The following is an 18,392-nucleotide window of genomic DNA, read 5'->3' on the forward strand; positions in this document are numbered from 1 at the left end:
CATTACAAACTTTCCAAGACCTGCCTGCTCCCAGCAGGCAGGTCTAACAGGCAAACTAACAAAACAAAGCTGCCAGAGAAATATAAAAAAATTCATTTTTATAAACAGAGTGGTAGACGGTTGGAACAAGTTAGGTGAGAAGGTGGTGGAGGCCAAAACTGTAAGTAATTTCAAAGCGTTATATGACAGAGTGCTGAGGAGACGGGACGCCATGAGCATAGCTCTAATCCTTTAACTACACTTACGTAATTACTTAGGTAATTACCGGCGCCCCCGGTGCTGCACTTGGTAGTCGTGGCACCACATAGTGGTACACTTCTTATCTTCCAACCTTTTGGTGTCCATACAAAGAAAACTGCTTCACTGGCACACCTTCCTCTTGCCGGTGGGTGGAATGTCTTTATGGTTTTAGCATGTCCCACTCTCCATGGTGGTTGTATCCACACAGTTGCAATATTTAGCTGTCAAGCAATAAGCCATCAAAGACCTGGTTATCTATACTTTAGTTGTTTCCAAGAGTTCTTGTACTTCCCAAGCCTGGCTTGTTTTATGTCGACCTTAGTTGGGTGTAATTCTACCCATTCTCCTGTTTAGATAGTAGTTTTTGTAACTATGTGCACCATAGTACAAAGATTCTAAGCAATTAAATAGTAGACTTTGTACTATTTACTTTACAGTTGGAAAAAATAAAGCTAAAAACAAACTTAAATATTCCAAGGCCTAGTATAGCACACATATACTGTATACTATTTTAGGCCTCATAAGTAGAAAATAGTTTTCCGGTTTGTCGAACTCAGTAGTGGTAACTTGTACTTTCTAATTTTGTTGTATGTCGGTATATATTCAATACAGTACTATGATCCTCATCATTAATATAAGTACTACCAAAACCGGTGGATCGGGCTGGTATAACTATACTTCATGTGACAACTGTTTAAATGCCTCTATTTGAAAGTATTTACGAGCACCAGTCAAAATGTGCACTAATCTTCAGGATAGCATTTACGAGCTACAATTGGTTAACCTTACCCTGCATTACCTTGCGATGATTTCGGACTCAACGTGTACACGGCCAGGTCCTCGACCAGACCTCCTGGTTGCTGGACTGATCAACCAGGGGAACCACTGGCTCCCCTGGTTTGGAAACTATGTGATTAATCATCTTGTAACTTTTTTTTCAACAAGTATTTAATTGTATAATGCTTCCTTAGAAATGTCCTTAATCAGTACTGTATTGTATTATAATGTGCATAATTTTGTATTCATAACATAAGGTCGTAAAACAAATCAAATGCAATTAATTTAAAAAAATCAGTGTTACTTTGTAAGTACTGTACAATACTTTATAGAATATTTTTAATGCATTTTAAGTTTATGTATAAATTTAGCCAAAATTATAATTATTTTTGCAGGTGTGGTTGCTCAGTTAGAGATCGTGAGGACGGGTCGTACGAAGTCATATTTATTGCTCCAGTGCCGGCAGCAGCAGTGTTGCATGTTACCATTCAAGGTGTTCATGTACAGGTCAGTCTCCATCTCAGAAGTCACCAGCCTCCTCCTGGTGACTCCCTCCCCCCCTCCCTCCCTCCCTCCCCCCCCCCCCCCTCTCTCTCTCTCTCTCTCTCTCTCTCTCTCTCTCTCTCTCTCTCTCTCTCTCGCTCTCGCTCTCTCTCGCTCTCTCTCTCTCTCCTTTTTTTTTTTTCTTTTTCTTTTACATACATACATACATACATACATACATACATATATATATATATATATATATATATATATATATATATATATATATATATATATATAAATATATATATATATATATATATATATATTAATATATTTTGGTAGCAGTCTTTCCTGTAGACATATATTATTAAATATGACCGAGAAAGTAAGATTAATAATTCTAACACGAATTTTATCAATATTTCTTATGGTTCTTTTCACTGTTGATGGCAATTGAAAAATCAATTCTCCAAAATTAATTTTTATTTCTAGTCTGACGCGACACTTGAACGCGTTTCGTAATAACTTATTACATTTTCAAAAACTTTAGTTTACACACACAACTATAACCTGCAAACACTAGAGTTTAAACAGCTTTGATTTTATACCTGCATTTGGGTGAGGTGATATGTTACAACAGTTTTGGATGAGGTGAAAACAAACTTTCAACACAAGACAGAACACGAAACAATGGGTATAGTATTTTGTAAGTTAAAGGAAAGAATGGAAGTAACTGCAAAGGGCCTATTGGCCCATATTTCTTGATGCTTCTATATTGGTGCGGAGTCTTGAAGTGAGTAGAATATAGTTGTGCATTAATTGGCTGTTGATTGCTGGTGTCGACTTCTTAATGTGTTGTGCCTCGCAGATATCAAGCTGCCTGCTATCGCTGTATCTATCGATGATTTCCGTGTTTTTTGTTAAGACTTCTCTGGTGATGGTCTGGTTGTGGGAAGAGATTATATGTTCCTTAATGGAGCCCTGTTGCTTATGCATCGTTAATCACCTGGAAAGAGATGTTGTTGTCTTGCCTATATACTGAATTCTTTGGGGCTTACAGTCCCCAAGTGGGCATTTGAAGGCATAGACGACATTGGTCTCTTTTAAAGCGTTCTGCTTTGTGTCTGGAGAGTTTCTCATGAGTAGATTGGCCGTTTTCTTGGTTTTATAGTAAATCGCCAATTGTATCTTCTGATTTTTGTCTGTAGGGATAACGTTTCTATTAACAATATCTTTCAGGACCCTTTCCTCCGTTTTATGAGCTGTGGAAAAGAAGTTCCTGTAAAATAGTCTAATAGGGGGTACAGGTGTTGTGTTAGTTGTCTCTTCAGAGGTTGCATGGCGTTTCACCTTCCTTCTTATGATGTCTTCAACAAAACCATTGGAGAAGCTGTTGTTGACTAGGACCTGCCTTACCCTACAGAGTTCTTCATCGACTTGCTTCCATCCTGAGCTGTGACTGAGAGCACGGTCGACATAAGCGTTAACGACACTCCTCTTGTACCTGTCTGGGCAGTCACTGTTGGCATTGAGGCACATTCCTATGTTTGTTTCCTTAGTGTAGACTGCAGTGTGGAAACCTCCGCTCCTTTCCATGACTGTTACATCTAGAAAGGGCAGCTTCCCATCCTTCTCTATCTCGTAAGTGAAACGCAACACAGAATTCTGCTCAAATGCCTCCTTCAGCTCCTGCAGATGTCTGACATCAGGTACCTGTGTAAAAATGTCGTCAACATACCTGCATTATAGAACCATAAGAAATATTGAGAAAATTCGTGTTAGAATTATTAATCTTACTTTTTCGGTCATATTTAATAATATATTATATACAAAGCAAGGACAGAGAACATCTGGACTAGCCAACTCATAAACCTCATCTTGAAGTCTTTCATATATTAATATATTAAAGAAGTTATGACAATTAGAGAAGGGGATGCACTATCATTGCTGAATTTTGTTTGTGCCAGGAAAGAAAAAGCTATTTTTGATAATCAGTACCTAACCTAACCTTCCTCCATTGGGCAAGAGTGACCATGTCATTTTGGAAATAAAATATGCCATGTGTTATAATCAAGAAGAGAATAGAGAAAGGGAAATTAGTGGAAAACTAGCCTAGAAATGAATTTGTCCCTGTTTAAGTATGACTGCTGGGGAAACTTACCTCAGCACATTGATGTGTAGTTCCTGTGAAACCCAGTGCACCCCACCAGCCAAGACAAATACCAGGGAAAAGGAAATACTAGGGAATACCCAGGGAGGTGTACCCTGAATACACACACAGCTCCTAGTGTACTAAATTCCTGGCCCCACACACAAACGTGCAAGGAACAACCATCAAGGCAGTAGAAAACCCAAGAAAAAACACTGGAGCCAGAGCAACAGTGGCAGCACCAGCATTACTAAACCTCAGTGGAGAGGCCTGAGAGCCATAGCCTGCTTCCCCCCCCCCCCCTCATCCTCCCAAACAAAGGGTGTGTGGAGTGAACGAGCGGGCGAGTTTTATAACATTTTTCATCATTTATTTACATAATTTGGGGAATTCTATGGCCATTTTTGAGTCTTGGAGGCGGCCAGCTGTGGTTTGTTTTGACTTGCTGACTTTCTGAATTTCTTTCTCTCATTGGTGGCATAAATGAATAACTTAATACATTATATGTAGGTTTCTTATATTACAAACCACAATGTAGGACAGAAAACAGGAGATGTTTTTTCACCCATAGAAACTGTCTATGAAACTGTCTACCCACCAAAGCCGTAAACGTCAAAACTCTGCATTGGGTTTCAAAATACAGCTGGAAAATATAATCAGGGCAAATGGGGGGACATTTGACAAGCCACCAGCTTCCTGTCCTTATTGAAACCACTAGTATTAGTGGCCCTCAGGTAACTTCAGGTAAATATAAATGCCACGGCTCTCTTGCCTCTGTGAGGGGGCCAGGTTCTGGCTCTGGGTCCCTGGTAGGCAGAAAACTCCACAACTGATGACACCTACATTGGAGATGGTAGCTTCAGGGAGCCACCGGAGCTCGCCCAGAAATTTCATTTCATTACATTTAATGAAAGATTTTCCTTCACACACTCATTTTGGGAATTATAATTCCTAATTACAGTACCTGTAAAGTGTATGCTTTTCCAGTCCTGCCATTAGTAGGATTAGCAGATCCATGCCATCCAGTAGCATGGATATACTATTAATTAGCAGACCTATCTAATTTGATTACTGCTTCTATTAATTTCCTCAAGATATACATGACTCATTTATTTGGGAAACATGACACAGTTTACTGAGCATAGATAGTAATGTGCACTATTAGTTGTAGCAATTAGTGTTGCTGATGTTGATGTATCTAGTATGATGCTTTACGTACTTTATTCACCCATACAAAAACATAGATAGGAAAAAAGGAAATTCCACACATACTAACTATATTACTGTCGAGACACAAATTAAAAGGAATTTTTTTCCATAGGGAAGTCCTCTGGAACTAACAATTACATCAGCAGCTGCAGGCACGAGCAGCACTAGCGGTGGGGACAGTATCAGGGATGCCAGCCAAGCCATGACTGGTCGACGGCACACTGGTGTCTTCCACTGCTGCACCTTCTGTTCCAGTGGTGGCGATAAGACTGCCTCCTGTGCATGTGGGGCCACCATGCCAGGTTGGCTATTTTTCTCATTTCTAGTTACTGTAATTAATACAAACACATTTCCAGTTACATTTTCCTTAACTGTTAATAATAATTAGACAGGTCAGCACTTACATTTATACTGGAGTGGGGGGGGGGGTGAAGGTTCCAGGCATTACCCAGGTCTGTCTGTCTCCCATCTACCCATCCATTCATCTATATATAAATATATATATATATATATATATATACATATATATATACATACATATATATATATATATATATATATATATATATATATATATATATATATATATATATATATATATATATATATATATATATATATATATATATATATATATATATATATCCTTGTCCTTCCCCTTCTGTGGTTCGTTTGGTTCTTCCCCCCTTGCTTCCGGCTCCGAAACGTCTGAGGGTTTCGGAGTCGGGGCAGAGTCTCATTGGTGTTGAGACTCGGGCGGTCTCGGAGAAGTCCCCTTCCGAGGGGGGGGGGGGAGGCATTCGAGCCTCGAGCCGTGGCATCTGGGTCTGACCAGTGGGCTCCCTTCATTCCTGCCTTTTCAGCTGCTTCTGCTTTTTCTTTAGAAGCGGGGGTTTTGGAGGACGGCTCGGCCCTGGAACCTAGTGGTGCGGTTCCTGGGGAGAGGGAGGGGTCGACTTGGATGCCTTGGGGCCTGTTGGACCCTGCCTGGGTTTTTGTTCCCTCGGGGCAGGGCTTAGTGTTACATGGAGAGGGGTTCTCTTATGTTTCCTCCTCATACAAATTGGACTTAGCGTCTACCCCTCCCCAGGTTCGGTTCCATGATCCTGTGGGTTCCTTGGGGCCTGTCCTTCCGGTGGTTTTCAGCTTCCTGCATCCCTTCTCATGTGGTGCGGGAAGCCTTTGCGGCTTACCTCCTGCGTGACCTAGATTATGCATTCGTGATGGATCCACATTCCTTCGTGTATGGATCTTCGTGTCCGTACTGGGTTCGTTACAAGGTTCCAGAGTTGTCCTGGTTGGCAGACTGCCCACTCTTTTCATTGGAAGCTTGGCACACACACACAATTGGCCATGTCTTACAGAGTATATATATACTCTATAAGACATGGCCAATTGTCTAATGCTTTGTTCGTTCATTTGTCACAAGATACTCACCAAATTGATATATATATACATACTCTGTAAGACATGGCCAATTGTCTAATGCTTTGTTCGTTCATTTGTCAGAAGATACTCACCAAATTGATATATATATATACTCTGTAAGACATGGCCAATTGTCTAATGCTTTGTTCGTTCATTTGTCAGAAGATGCTCACCAAATTGATTGGGAGATGGCTTCTTCAATAATGAATTGTAAAAGCACCTATAACAGAACGCTTTGATACAGATCACAAAAGAAAGTAATTTGAAAATTAGCAGTGGTTTATATAACTTAGATCCATTTTTAATAGATCAATTAAAGGGCGATTTGAGTAGGATCATTGGAACACATTTGTCTCACTAATTCATTGTAAATATTTACTATCTTATTCTATGATTATCCCTGTGTGTGGTTATGAATGGGCATTGCATCGGATGGGCCAATAGGCCCTCTGCAGTTTTGTGCGGCTCATATTTGTGTCCACTTATTGCACCTCACCTCACTCCACCATTCTCTCCTGCCTATTTATGTCCAGTACTCGACCTGTAAAACCACTCCTTCTGAAGATGTATTAATATACGAAAGTACTTTAGGAAATTCCTGTTTCAATTTTCCTCCATGGTCTGACACTGTCATTCACATTTATATATATATATATATATATATATATATATATATATATATATATATATATATATATATATATATATATATATATATATAATATAATAAATATTATATTGGGGGGGTTGCCCCTCTGTGCCCAAATCTCCCTCCCACTTCCTTCCCCACTCCTCCAACACCCCCCTCCCCCCCTTTTCATCATCTCTTTCCCATCTCACTCTCCCTCCAGGGAGCCAGTCGGCCGAGTGGACAGCACACTGGACTTGTGATCCTGTGGTCCCGGGTTCGATCCCGGGCGCCGGCAAGAAACAATGGGCAGAGTTTTTTTCACCCTATGCCCCTGTTACTTAGCAGTAAATAGGTACTTGGGTGTTAGTCAGCTGTCACGGGCTGCTTCCTGGGGGTGGAGGCCTGGTCGAGGACCGGGCCGCAGGGACACTAAAAAGCACCGAAATCATCTCAAGATAACCCCAAATGTCCTCCCTCTCTCCTTCCTCTCCACACTCATATCGCCCCCTTCTTTGCTAATATAGGTACAGAGGAACCTCAGTACTCAAGCAATTCAGCACTCAAACACTGTGTTTGCTCTCAAATACTGTTGTTAGTACTGAGGTACTGAGCAGTAGCTCAGCACTCAAATGTAAACACACACATAATGGATGAGTCAATTTCCCAGTAGCTGTCATTCAGTGCACACCTTATTAAACATCTTCTCATTCCACTAGTCTAATTAAGTGTTTTTTCTAGGAGGATACCAAGGATGTGGCCACAACCATACTGGACACCCTGGACAGAAACACTGGTCGTGTTGTGGCCAGACCAGCCCATCGGGTCCTTGTACCAGACCTCCTTCGCAGTATTATCAGGTCACACTCTGAAGGTGCACCCAACATAACTGCCTGACAGTATTACTACCAAACCTGCTATCTAGTCTTACCAACCTAACTCCATATTTCCTACATAATGGAATGGAGCAGGTGCAGTCATTCAAGAGGCTTTCAAGCACCTATGCATACTTTTAAGTGCCAGCGACTTAAACAAATGGCAGCTCAATGCAGACACCATCAAGATTCCACTACACACATGCCACAGAGCTCCACATACAGCCTCCAAGAAATCTAAAATACCCCTAGGGAGAGGAGTTAATATAAGAGATTCTATGACTGGATTACAAAGGGAAGCCCATCATTCACTGTAATTACATAATGTAAAAATTTTTGTTCCTGGGTAGTCTCCAAAATATAGGAAATGGCTATTGTTCCCACTCGAATTTTGCTTTTGCCTCAGATAATTTAGGGAAGATGTCATGATGCAACCTGTCCTCATACTAGGCTGTATAAGGCAGTGACTGTCCTCCCTAGACGCATTCATCAAGTTTAACATACTGTAATGTGTATTAAAAATTGGTTTGTTATCCTATATAAATTAATATTATTAAGACATAAAAATTCTATGTATAGCTAGGCATAGGTTAGATTAGGTGTTTAGGTTCTAATAGTGATTATTTGTATTTGATGTATGTGGTTAAAGCATTTAAAGAATTGTGGTTCAAACGGAGGATGTGAGCGAAGCACTTGTTTCGGAAGTGTTTGAATGTCAGCCATTGTGAGTTGTTTGTAAACTGCATTGCATTCATAAACGGGGTTTGGCAGCTGGTTTAACGAACTTGGATCTTTGTATGCGAGGACAAGCTGCATGATGGTATACTTGAAGGCTGCCGACCCCTTATCTAAAGCTGTGACACAATATTTCATAAGTCAGCAGCCTTCAGATGCCAACTTCAAGACATCTTCCCAAAACTACCTGAGGCAAAGATCAAAGTAAATTTTATTAGGGGGGAAGGGATAATAGTAGTCATTTTCTATACAGTACTTTGGAAGCAGAGACTAGAGATGTTAAATATGGCAAAACTAAAAGACACAAGAGGTAATGTGATCACTACATACAAAATAGTAACAGGATTTGACAAAATTGACAAAGAGGACTTCTTCAAACCTGCAACTTCAAAAAGAGTCATAGTCATAGATTCAAGCTAAGGAAACAAAGGGGGCCCCAAAAATATATTAGAAAGTTCTCATTTTGCAAACAAATGGTTAGGGGCCACAACCGTCTGTAGTTTCAAAGCGTTATATGACAGCCTACTGAGCAAGTAGTCTTGGGCAAGTTAATGAGAGAAAGAACTGAAGAGGATTGTAGGGTACTGCAAGAACTTAAACTGCATGAGTGGGCAAATTCAAGGTGAACTGCTGGAATTCAATCCAAATACTGTAAGTGCAAAGTAATGAAAGTAGATATGGGAGATAGGAGACACATATTCAACTATATCATAAGGGGGAAGACAATTACAAGAAACAAAAAGAGAATATACTGTGCTGGTGAAAGAACACCTGAAGGTAAGAGAATTAATAATTGATAACCCACAAGAAGTGGACATAATGGCTCTTAAGATTTGTAATGAGGATGATAATTATGAATGCCTACAGTCCACCAGCAAGCAACTCATGGACAGAGGAGCTGGATGACAAACGAGAGGGCCACATAATGATAATAAGAGAGATTGCAGTAAGAGCAGAGAAAGATAAATCATGATTGTTGCTTCTTGGTGACTTCAAAATGAAATCAATAGACTGGGACGCCTATGAAGCAAGAATGAATGACATTTGGAGTGGCAGATTTGTGAACCTCATCTTAAAGACATTTATGTACTAACGTGCTAAACAAGCCACAAGAATGAAGGAAGGGGATGTTCCATTGATGCTAGATTTGATATTCACCAGGAAAGAAGAGATATTTGATATTCAATACCTTTCTTCCTTGAGTAAAAATGACCATATCCTTCTGGAAGCAAAATATGCAGTGCGTTATAATCTAGAAAAGAATGAGGAAAAAGCAGTTGAAATGCTTTATTTCAGGAGAGAACATTATAGGGGAACTTAGCAAGTATTTTAAAGAATTTGATTGGAAAGATTCCATTCACCTGGGCTGTATGGGCCTCAAACCATGGACCCCACGCGTGTGAGGCCGACGCACTATCGACTGTGCTATGAGTAGTCTTAAAAAGGAAAGTTTCTAGAAGTAACATCCTGCTGCATAATGGAAGTTTTTACTTTCCCTGACTACTACTGAAGCACAGAAGAATTACTAACCCACGTCAGAGGAATTACTGACTCACGTCATATAAATTGTCATCCACACTCCGTGGAAAATAAAAGTACCATTCACCATTTTGGTGAATGGAATGTTTCAAAAAATTCAAAAATTCAAGATGAAATGTTTCAAAAAATTCCAGCTTGGCAGTAGGATGCTGCTTCTGAAAACTTTCCTTTTAAAAAGGAAAGTTTTAAAGCAACTTCATACAATGCAGTGAAGAAGACCACAGGTGAGACACCATCAAAGAAGCCACCTGAATCTCATACAAATGAGGAAACGATACACACACATCGGAAAAACTGATGGTATGTCGAACCAGCAAGGTATCTCATCGGCCTGACCTGCCGAAACAGGCGGCGCCATGGAAAAATGCCTGGGTTTGGACATCGAGCATGTAGCACTTGAAACCAAGGCTTGGCCGGCCACCATAGAACCATGAGAAACACACTCTCCCGATAGGATTCCAGCTGAGCTAGAGCTCGGAGCAACAGCCGGACCAGGGGGAAAAGAAGTACAGGAATCCCCACCTCGACCAATCATGCCGAAAAGTATCGACCAGCATCCACCGCGAGCCTCACAGGCAGAGAACACTGCCACGTACAATGGGAGACGCCAAGACCAGACCGACACGAAAAGGTTCACCTTCGGGCAACAGTATGTCCAGGAAATACCAAAGGAGGGAATCGGCAATGACTGTCCACTCCGTCTACCCAAAGCAACCAGCCCTAAAAGGCCACGGAACGAAGAGACACCCCCCTCCCCCACTTGGTGGAAAATTGGAACCAATGGGGAGCAGTCCAAATGGAGCCAGAACATCAAGCCCCAAGAAAGCCAAATCTGCCGCAGCACCTGCCACACCACCTCAACTCGCACACCGTGCTGTGAGCCCAACACGAGGAGAGTCGACAATGCCCCAGGCCGGACTAGTGAGGACTGGTCACAAAGCCTTGACTGAGACACGAGGCATCCGGACACACCAAGCGAGGGAAGAGAAAGACACCATGGGACCAAACCCCCTAAAACCCCGAAGAGGAAGCTGGTGATGCAGCAACCAGTACAAGGACACCGGGGAACGAATCCAGCAAATGTGAGAGCGGTGAAAGAGGCTGCTCTAAAGATACCAGAACAGCCTCCAAAGCCAAACTCTGCCCAATAGAAAACTAGCAGAACAAAGTTCAGGCACCCGCACAGCTGCACGAGCAACTGCAGAGTGACCTGTGTGCCCCTCAAAAACAGCTGAAGGCGGGACTGCAACCTGAGCAAAACCGCAGAAGAGAAACGAATGCAGTCCGAGAACCCCCACATTAGGACCAGCCAAGGCCAAACCCGGCACAGAATCAACTGGGACTTCCGCCAAGTTACCAGGAACCTGAATCTGGCAGGCTGGGAAAAACCCAGAACCCCGGCTAAGACAAGCAGACCAACAGGGAGACCACACCAACCAGTCGTCGAGGCATGCTGCCAGCCAGGAAGACACTGGAACCTCGGAACGCACCCGAGCAGAAGAGGAGCTGAACTCAATCGAAACCGGAGACACGTAAACCTGGTCTAGCAGGAGGTATGTACCAAAGGCCTCCTGAACCATCGCAGGGATATGCCGAGAGGAAAACTTCAGAATAGATGAATCCAAGGAACCCAAGGGCACCCAGAAACGAACCTAAGGGGAAGGGAGCTTTGCCTTCCGCATTTGCCTGTGGATAAGACACACATTAGTGGTTTTTATTATTATTAATATTTCATTTAAGTATAAAAAGTGCCCAACAATCAACACTGTCATAATACAGACGGGAGACAGAGTACCGTAAGCTAGGGAGCTGGAGGAGCAAACGGGGCAAGGGCGCTAGGCACAAAATGGGTGCTAATAATGAAATACGTTCCAGTACTGAAAACAAGCCAAATTATTACCGAAAACAGCGTTACGAAGAAGAAAATATTGAAAACAAGCCGAATAACCAGTCTGTGAACACAAGAGTGAGGTAATAATATACAGAAGACTAGAGGCCAGCAATCTTGTCTTGTGCACAGTCTCGTACACAAGACAAGACTGCCCACCAGGAACACAAGACCGGGAGACATGACCACCAGCCTCTCAACAAAGAGGCTCAACAACCTTTGCTCAAATAGAACTAGGACCCAAGCAGGATCAAAAAGGAGCCCCAAGGAACCCCCACCCTTCCCCGAGTCTTGGGAATCCTCAACAAATGCCTCGGGACAGAGATCTCATCCACGCCCACCTTCCCTGAAGAAAAGGTGGAGTCCAGGGAAAGGCTTCCAAGAAGGGAGTCTGCTGGGTCAACTCAGAAGCCCCGGTAGAAAAACATGCTCAACTATCTTAGCGCCCGAATCAGAAAGTGCAGCCCCCGAAGCCACCCGAGCCTCATCCCGAACTAAACTCTGCCCTGACTCTGAAACCCTCAGACGATTGGGAGCTGGAAGCAGGGGAAAGGAGCAGGGCAAACCATGCCCACCTGGTAAGGAAGCATGGGTGCGGAAGGAACCAAGGTCGAAGCGACCAACGCCCCCAAATCCTGGTCCCTAAAACCCAAGCGAGGCAGCTCCAACTGGGCAACCAACCTGGCTCTGCATTAAGGAGAATCGAGCATGCAACACAGCCACTGCCTGATCCCTGAGATCAACAGACAAGGAATGAGGAAATTGAAGTACAAGCTGGGAACAAGTCCTGGGTCGTAGGTGTTCCCGACCCAACAGGCAACTTGACGGAGGCAGTATGGATGATCGTCTCCCTGAGGCAAGGGAGACGGACAACCTTCAACTTTGCATAAGGAGAGAGTGGGCTTGGAAGAAGTATCCATGGTACGACCAAGCCCACGGGGGGTTTGCCAGGGCTTATAGGGTGAATGAGTCCTACGGGAAGCCCAGGCATTGGGGCCAGGTAAGCCAGAAGAACTCTGTCAGATAGCAGGGGAACTGACCACTAGTACCTGTAGCAGAGGTGAGACCTCGGGGGCAATAGAGGACCACCACCAACACCACCTATGCTAGCTTAATAAGAAGCTAGGCAGACCACCTCCATCCACAAAAGGCAAAAATGTCAGGAAAGAAAAAGAAAACCCCTGAAGACACACACTACAAACAAACTGGCAGTCAGAGCAAAACATCGGCTGCTGCGTTGAAGTAAAGCAGTCTGTGCCAGCTGCAGTGGTCCCCACCCAGCCCATAACACTCCCCTACCCGAGGCAAGACGGAAAGCCTAAGACCCCCGACGTACCCCCAAGGGCAAAGACAACTTCAAGCAACGAAGTCCTTAAATGGGGAGTTATTCCCGAACGCCCCAGGGAAGATAACCCTGACACACAATTTTAGTACTCACGGAGCACCTAAGGAAGGTCACCCCTAGGCTCGTGCGGCTCCTGTGCACTAAGACACCTGGCCACCACACCAAACACAGGAACAGCCACACAGGGCAAAAATCCAGAACAGGAACTTGAGGCCAGAAGTGACTGATCTGACCAACAGCACACCAGTTCAAGAACTAAGGGACATGGGGTTGCTAGCTCCCCCTTACCCTCTTCAGAGATGGGGGGGGGGGTAGCACTAACTAGGAGTGCTAGTTGGATGAAGTGTTGCTTGTTTTCTTTCTGTGAGTTCTTTTGCTCTTTTTGGACATAGGTCACAATTTTTACCAGATTGTGGTCTGTTTTGTTTCGCCTATCTTTCTGGGTGCCTTTTCCGGTCGATGACAATTATGACATACTGTACTTCAAATGTAAAGTGCTCATAGGCCATTGTTCCCTGTGCAATGGCCTGGCCCCAGAGTGGGGGGCCAGGTTCTGTCTCGTGGTCCCCGGTAGGCAAAGACTCCTGTGACTGATGACCCCAAAATAACATACAGTACACATGTCAGTTTGGATAATTTCAGGGAGCCAAATGGGGCTCCCTACAAAGGCTTTTAACAGAGTCCCACATAAGAGGTTGTTCTGGAAACGAGCATATTGGAGGGGTGACAGGAAGGTTTCTGATATGGATGAAAAATGTTCTGACAAAAATGAGGGCAGTAATCAGAGGCAATGTATCTGACTGGAGTGTTACTAGCTGTGAGTATACTGCAGGTTCTTGCACCGTAATGTTCATTATATAAATGATGTACTAGAAGGAATACAGAATTATATGAACATGTTTACTGATGATGACAAGATACTAAACAAGATAAATTTATTCTGATTAAAAAAAAAAAAAGATATCTAGGGTTAGTCATCGATAAAAAAATAAAAAAAACTGCCACCCAAGGACCACAAAGAACATTGTGCGAGGAGCACATGCTACGCTTTCCAGCTTTACAATCACTTTTAAATACATGGATGGCAAAATATTAAATTATTCATGACCTTTGTGAGACTAAAGTTGGAATATGTTGCAGTTGAATGGTGCCCATATTTTAAGACGTACATCTCTGAACTATAAAACGTGCACAGATATGCAACTAAATGGGTTCTAGAACTTAAATATAAGAATTACAAAGAAAGGTTAGAGGCATTAAATATACCAAAGCTAGAAGATAGAAGAAAAAAAGTGATATGATAACTGCTTACAAAATAGTAACAGGAATTTATAAAAAGTGACAAGAATTTGTTAAACCTACAACTTGATAGAATCTGTCATCTTGTTCTAAATGAAATAGCTGAAAAAACAAAGGTCACCTTTGCAGAGTGCTAGATGGAACAAGTTAAACGGTGGTGGTGGTGAAAGCCAAAGCCATCAGTGATTACAAAGCATTATATGACAGTGCTGGGGAGACGGGACACTATGACCTGTAACTACACTTTGGTAATTGCACTCACCCAAACTATGTATATGCATTTTAATAGTGATCTTGGCACTTACACGTCTTGCTTCCCGACCGTCCCTTGCGGTCACTTGTCTCTTGATAGAATTCTTGGTGAATTGGATACATTTGATGTCATTTGCCTTGTGGGTTTCTGTTCTCATATTGGCTTTCTTAGTGATATTTAGCAACCTATGGATATCCCACACATTTGATGGTGCTACATAGCCTTCCCAGCTTGGTGCCTTCTTTTGATAATTACTTACTCTGTTACTGGAAAATGAGAGATCATAAGCTTTGCTTGTCACCTCTAGGGTCTTGACTGTTTACCCAAGACTTGATTCTTTTAGAGAACTGAAAGCCAAGAGAGGTTAAAACTCATGATCTATATGTCAATTCAGAAAAAGGCAATATCCATAAGTATACTTGGCAAGGGCTAATCATTCTTGATGTAACTATCAACACAATTTACAATACAGCACTTCTAGAGCTTGGCAGGTGTGGAACAGAACGCTCAAACATTTTCTAAAGCACTTTAACTATACGAGTCTTGTGGAACTACTACCACCAGAATTGAAGTACTGTACATCTTGTTACACCACCAGCGGAATAACAGCCTGAGAAACTGCAACCTAATTTATGTAAGTGGATGATGACCGTCATCAAGAGTAAAACTGCTTCCGTTTAGAAATCCAGTGCTCCATGTTAACACACTCATGGGCCAGTCTTTAGTCTAATTGACTCTTAAATACTTGAAAACAATATTCAATAAGAATGTTTTTTCTTAATTAAAGGCTGCAATTGAATAATGTAAGACAAATAACAGTATTTTTACAAAATGGAAAAAAAAGAGCATAATGTACAAATTTTAAAATTAAATATTTTCAGAGTTGTGAATATTTATCCCTTTTTATTGTATACCAATTGAAATAGACATTTATTTATGTAGTATGCCCCCCCCTACAAAGGCAAAATTATCTCACTTGCATGGTCCCATGAGTGAGACTGGCTAGTCCAGGTTCTGGAGTCATATGCCTAATTTAGCTAGACACTTTAAACTAGTTGGAAATTTAATAGTTGGCGAGGATCACATTATACCCTGGTAATTAGCCTTAATTGAAACACTTCCTACATAGAATTAATCTTGGCTGTTATAAATTACTGTATTTGCTTTTCTGCACAATTTACCAACATTATATTAGTGCATAACTGTGCAGCATTGTAAATGCATAATTTGCTAAAGTATTTATGGTAATTGGTAAGCAATTTTAATGTATAATACTTGAAATTTCATAGAGATTGAGGAATTGAAATTTAAATCCATTTAAATTCCTATTATATAATAAAACTGTTCTGTATCACTAGTTTCACTATCTGCCATCTACAACAAACTTAAGTCCTGCACAAGTAGAATACCCCCCTCCTCCCCCACCTCTCAATATTTGAGATGCCATCATGTGCTTGATAAATGTTTTCTGTGCCAATTCAAGTGCCCAAGAATTCTATTGAAGGCCGAATTCAAGAATTCGGCCTTGAGACCAATGCATCAAGGAACCACAAAAAGTTAAAAATGATTTATGGCAAGCACTTGAGAGCTGCGGCTAGCATTACTGGTCATTAGAATCTGATTCAGGTGATTTAAGAGTTGCGTGAGGTGAGGGGAGCACTGTGTGCGTGTGTGTGTACTCACCTAGTTGTACTCACCTAGTTGTGTTTGCAGGGGTTGAGCTCTGGCTCTTTGGTCCCGCCTCTCAACCGTCAATCAACAGGTGTACAGATTCCTGAGCCTATCGGGCTCTGTCATATCTACACTTGAAACTGTGTATGGAGTCAGCCTCCACCACATCACCCCCTAATGCATTCCATTTGTCAACCACTCTGACACTAAAAAAGTTCTTTCTAATATCTCTGTGGCTCATTTGGGCACTCAGTTTCCACCTGTGTCCCCTTGTGCATGTTCCCCTTGTGTTAAATAGACTGTCTTTACCCTATCAATTCCCTTCAGAATCTTGAATGTGGTGATCATGTCCCCCCTAACTCTTCTGTCTTCCAGCGAAGTGAGGTTTAATTCCCGTAGTCTCTCCTCGTAGCTCATACCTCTCAGCTCGGGTACTAGTCTGGTGGCAAACCTTTGAACCTTTTCCAGTTTAGTCTTATCCTTGACTAGATATGGACTCCATGCTGGGGCTGCATACTCCAGGATTGGCCTGACATATGTGGTATACAAAGTTCTGAATGATTCTTTACACAAGTTTCTGAATGCCGTTCGTATGTTGGCCAGCCTGGCATATGCCGCTGATGTTATCCACTTGATATGTGCTGCAGGAGACAGGTCTGGCGTGATATCAACCCCCAAGTCTTTTTCCTTCTCTGACTCCTGAAGAATTTCCTCTCCCAGACGATACCTTGTATCTGGCCTCCTGCTCCCTACACCTATCTTCATTACATTACATTTGGTTGGGTTAAACTCTAACAACCATTTGTTCGACCATTCCTTCAGCTTGTCTAGGTCTTCTTGAAGCCTCAAACAGTCCTCTTCTGTTTTAATCCTTCTCATAATTTTAGCATCGTCCGCAAACATTAAGAGAAATGAATCGATACCCTCCGGGAGATCATTTACATATATCAGAAACAAGATAGGACCGAGTACATCCGAGGACCGAGTGTGTGTGTGTGTGTGTGTGTGTGTACTCACCTATTTGTGCTTGCAGGGGTTGAGCTTTGACTCTTTGGTCCCGCCTCTCAACTGGTGTACAGGTTCCTGAGCCTATTGAGCTCTATCATATCTACATTTGCAACTGTGTATGGAGTCAGCCTCGACCACATCACTGCCTAATGTATTCCGTTTATTAACTACTCTGACACTAAAAAATTATTTCTAATGTCTTTATGGCTCATTTAGGCACTCAATTTCCACCTGTATCCCCTAGTGCGTGTGGTGTGGGGCAGTACTTCTAGGAGAGGTACAGTACTTCTAGGTGTGGGGCAGTACTTCTAGGAGAGGTACAGCACTTCTAAGTGTGGGGCAGTACTTCTAGGTGTGGGGCAGCACTTCTAGGTGAGGTACAGCACTTCTAGGTGTGGAGCAGTACCTTCTAGGTGTGGGGCAGTACCTTCTAGGTGTTGGGCAGTACCTTCTAGATGTGATACAGCACTTCTAGGTGTGATACAGCACTTCTAGGTGTGATACAGCACTTCTAGGTGAGGTACAGTACTTCTAGGTGTGGGGCAGCACTTCTAGGTGAGGTACAGCACTTCTAGGTGTGGGGCAGCACTTCTAGGTGTGGGGCAGCACTTCTAGGTGAGGTACAGCACTTCTAGGTGTGGGGGCAGTACCTTCTAGGTGTGGGGCAGCACCTTCTAGGTGTGGGGCAGTACTTCTAGGTGGGGGGAAGTACTTCTAGGTGTGGGGCAGTACCTTCTAGGTGTAGGGCAGTACCTTCTAGGTGTGGGGCAGCACCTTCTAGGTGTAGGGCAGTACTTCTAGGTGGGGGGAAGTACTTCTAGGTGTGGAGCAGTACCTTCTAGGTTTAGGCCAGCACCTTTTA

At 42.6% G+C, this 18,392-nt stretch overlaps 1 protein-coding gene across 1 annotated transcript in view; it reads left to right on the forward strand.

The window, feature by feature from the left end:
* LOC123745519 (uncharacterized) overlaps nucleotides 1-16,202 on the forward strand; it is a gene marked incomplete in the record, with an annotated part of 145,466 nt that extends 129,264 nt beyond the window's left edge. The window contains 3 exon segments of the mRNA XM_069311973.1: nucleotides 1,413-1,524; nucleotides 4,974-5,163; nucleotides 7,659-16,202. Of these exon segments, the coding sequence (XP_069168074.1) occupies nucleotides 1,413-1,524; nucleotides 4,974-5,163; nucleotides 7,659-7,789 (433 nt within the window).
* Between the last annotated feature and the right edge of the window lie 2,190 nt (nucleotides 16,203-18,392).

The sequence above is a fragment of the Procambarus clarkii genome, chromosome 71, assembly GCF_040958095.1.
Source record: "Procambarus clarkii isolate CNS0578487 chromosome 71, FALCON_Pclarkii_2.0, whole genome shotgun sequence".
In the NCBI taxonomy this organism is placed as follows: Eukaryota; Metazoa; Arthropoda; class Malacostraca; order Decapoda; family Cambaridae; genus Procambarus; species Procambarus clarkii.